This window comes from Eumetopias jubatus, unplaced genomic scaffold (genome assembly GCF_037043125.1).
Source record: "Eumetopias jubatus isolate StellerSeaLion01/CBP00866 unplaced genomic scaffold, mEumJub1_p1.0 scaffold_12, whole genome shotgun sequence".
NCBI classification, from domain to species: Eukaryota; Metazoa; Chordata; class Mammalia; order Carnivora; family Otariidae; genus Eumetopias; species Eumetopias jubatus.
In genome coordinates this window covers 101749250-101752250 of record NW_028274818.1, presented here as the reverse complement: position 1 = coordinate 101752250, position 3001 = coordinate 101749250, and the positions used below count along the sequence as shown (strand labels likewise).

Genomic DNA, 3001 nt, shown 5'->3' with positions numbered 1-3001 from the left:
ACCTGAACTGTCACTGAGTACAAGGCCGAGGCTTCGCAACGCGTGGAGGCCTCAGAAATGGGTCTGCCGCCTGGGGTAAAGAGAGGCGACCCGGGATGAAGGGCAAAAGAATCTTCCGGCGGTCTGGTCGCGGGGACCGTGGGGCAACAAGAGAAGGGGAAGCACCGAGTGTGAGCGCACGGGCCCGGGGCGCACCTGCACCCCGCGCCGCCGGATCGCGCCCACGCGAGTGCCGCGTCGCGGCGGGGAGACGCTGCGCCTTTAAAGCCCGGCGGGGGGAGGGGCGTGCCCGGCGCGCGGAGGGCCCGCCCCTGGGCGTGTCTGCCCGGCGCCCCGCCCCGAGGTTTGTAGCGGCGACCCCAGGAGGCGGCGACGGCTCTGGCTCCGCGGCCGCTCGAGTGGCAGCGGCGCTGGCCGCTCGGCGGGCTCGGCGCCTCCTCTCCCTCGGGCGGCTTCCCTGCGCGCTGCCGGGGCGCCCGGACGCACGCGGGGGGCTCGGCGATGGCCCGCGCCCCGCGACGTGGCGGGCGGGCACGGGGGCGCCGGACGGTGCGGCCCGAGTGAGCCGGGGCCGCCCTCCCGCCCTCGGCCGGGGCCGCCCGGGATGGCCGTGCCGCCGCTCCGCCGGGCGCTGCTGCTGTGGCAGCTGCTGGCGGCGGGCGGCGCGGCGCTGGAGATCGGCCGTTTCGACCCGGAGCGCGGGCGCGGGCCGGCGCCCTGCCAGGCGGTGGAGATCCCCATGTGCCGCGGCATCGGCTACAACCTGACCCGCATGCCCAACCTGCTGGGCCACACGTCGCAGGGCGAGGCGGCCGCGGAGCTGGCCGAGTTTGCGCCGCTCGTGCAGTACGGCTGCCACAGCCACCTGCGCTTCTTCCTGTGCTCGCTGTACGCGCCCATGTGCACCGACCAGGTCTCGACGCCCATCCCCGCCTGCCGGCCCATGTGCGAGCAGGCGCGCCTGCGCTGCGCGCCCATCATGGAGCAGTTCAACTTCGGCTGGCCCGACTCGCTGGACTGCGCCCGGCTGCCCACGCGCAACGACCCGCACGCGCTCTGCATGGAGGCGCCCGAGAACGCCACGGCGGGCCCCGCCGAGCCCCACAAGGGCCTGGGCATGCTGCCCGTGGCGCCCCGGCCCGCGCGGCCCCCCGGCGACCCCGCCTCGGGCCCGGGGGGAGGCGGCGGCGGCGGCGGCGGCGGCGGCACCTGCGAGAACCCGGATAAGTTCCAGTACGTGGAGAAGAGCCGCTCGTGCGCGCCGCGCTGCGGGCCGGGCGTCGAGGTGTTCTGGTCGCGGCGCGACAAGGACTTCGCGCTCGTCTGGATGGCCGTGTGGTCGGCGCTGTGCTTCTTCTCCACGGCCTTCACCGTGCTCACCTTCCTGCTGGAGCCCCACCGCTTCCAGTACCCCGAGCGCCCCATCATCTTCCTGTCCATGTGCTACAACGTCTACTCGCTGGCCTTCCTCATCCGCGCGGTGGCGGGCGCCCAGAGCGTGGCCTGCGACCAGGAGGCGGGCGCGCTCTACGTGATCCAGGAGGGGCTGGAGAACACGGGCTGCACCCTCGTCTTCCTGCTGCTCTACTACTTCGGCATGGCCAGCTCGCTGTGGTGGGTGGTGCTGACCCTCACCTGGTTCCTGGCGGCCGGCAAGAAGTGGGGCCACGAGGCCATCGAGGCCCATGGCAGCTACTTCCACATGGCGGCCTGGGGCCTGCCGGCCCTCAAGACCATCGTCATCCTGACGCTGCGCAAGGTGGCCGGGGACGAGCTCACGGGGCTCTGCTACGTGGCCAGCATGGATGCGGCTGCACTGACCGGCTTCGTGCTTGTGCCCCTCTCCTGCTACCTGGTGCTGGGCACCAGCTTCCTCCTGACGGGCTTCGTGGCCCTCTTCCACATCCGCAAGATCATGAAGACAGGTGGCACCAACACGGAGAAGCTGGAGAAGCTCATGGTCAAGATTGGGGTCTTCTCCATCCTCTACACGGTGCCTGCCACCTGCGTCATCGTGTGCTACGTCTATGAACGCCTCAACATGGACTTCTGGCGCCTTCGGGCCACAGAGCAGCCCTGCTCGGCAGCCAGCATGCCCGGGGGCCGGAGGGACTGCTCGCTGCCGGGGGGCTCGGTGCCCACCGTGGCTGTCTTTATGCTCAAAATCTTCATGTCGCTGGTGGTGGGCATCACCAGCGGCGTCTGGGTATGGAGCTCCAAGACTTTCCAGACCTGGCAGAGCCTGTGCCACCGCAAGATGGGAGCTGGCCGGGCCCGGGCAAAGGCCTGCCGGGCGCCCGGGGGCTACGGCCGTGGCACCCACTGCCACTACAAGGCCCCCACCGTGGTCTTGCACATGACTAAGACGGACCCTTCTCTGGAGAACCCCACGCACCTCTAGGGACACAGGCCTGTGCGGGACGGCTGTTGCCCCCTCCCGGCCCCCCCTCTGGAGGAGACAGCTGACTAGCAGCTGCCCAGCTGTCAAGGTCAGGCAAGTGAGTGTGAGGGGCCAAGGACCAGGGCAGGGAGGCTCTCCTGCCACCTCGATTGCCGGGACCCAGTGAGGCTCACTCCTCTGTGGCCTAGTGCAGGGGGTGGGCCTGGCCAGGTCCCCACGGGGGTCCTGAGGGAGCATGCGGCGAGGAGGAGGGGCAGAAGAGGGCGTGGTCCAGCAGGGAGTTTATTTAATGATGTAATTTATTGTTTTGAGTTTCTCTGGAAGCTGTGACTGAAATAAACCCCCCGTGTGGCACCGCAGAGTCCTCTGTGGGCCGGGAAAGGGGAAGGTAGGAGGGTGGGGACCCTGCAGGAGTCCTCCTGGTGGGCAGAGCGGGGTGGGTGCTGGCCTCATGCGCCGGCCCCCGATCTCTGGCTCCCCGCCGGTCAGGAGGGCGTCCCTGGGGAGCATCTGTTTCTGCAGAGGTCCCCGCGTGTGCGTGTGCTTTCCCCTTGCCTGTCTTTGCTCCTTTGCCTGAGTCCTGAGTTCCCGCTTCGCAAA

General features: G+C 69.9%; 1 protein-coding gene across 1 annotated transcript; it reads left to right on the top strand.

Annotated features, from left to right (window-relative positions):
* Positions 1-604: 604 nt before the first annotated feature.
* Positions 605-2401, top strand: FZD9 (frizzled class receptor 9). Its single transcript, XM_028109788.2, has one exon. It carries the CDS (start codon positions 605-607, stop codon positions 2399-2401), a length of 1797 nt encoding a protein of 598 aa, XP_027965589.1.
* The last annotated feature ends 600 nt before the right edge of the window (positions 2402-3001 follow it).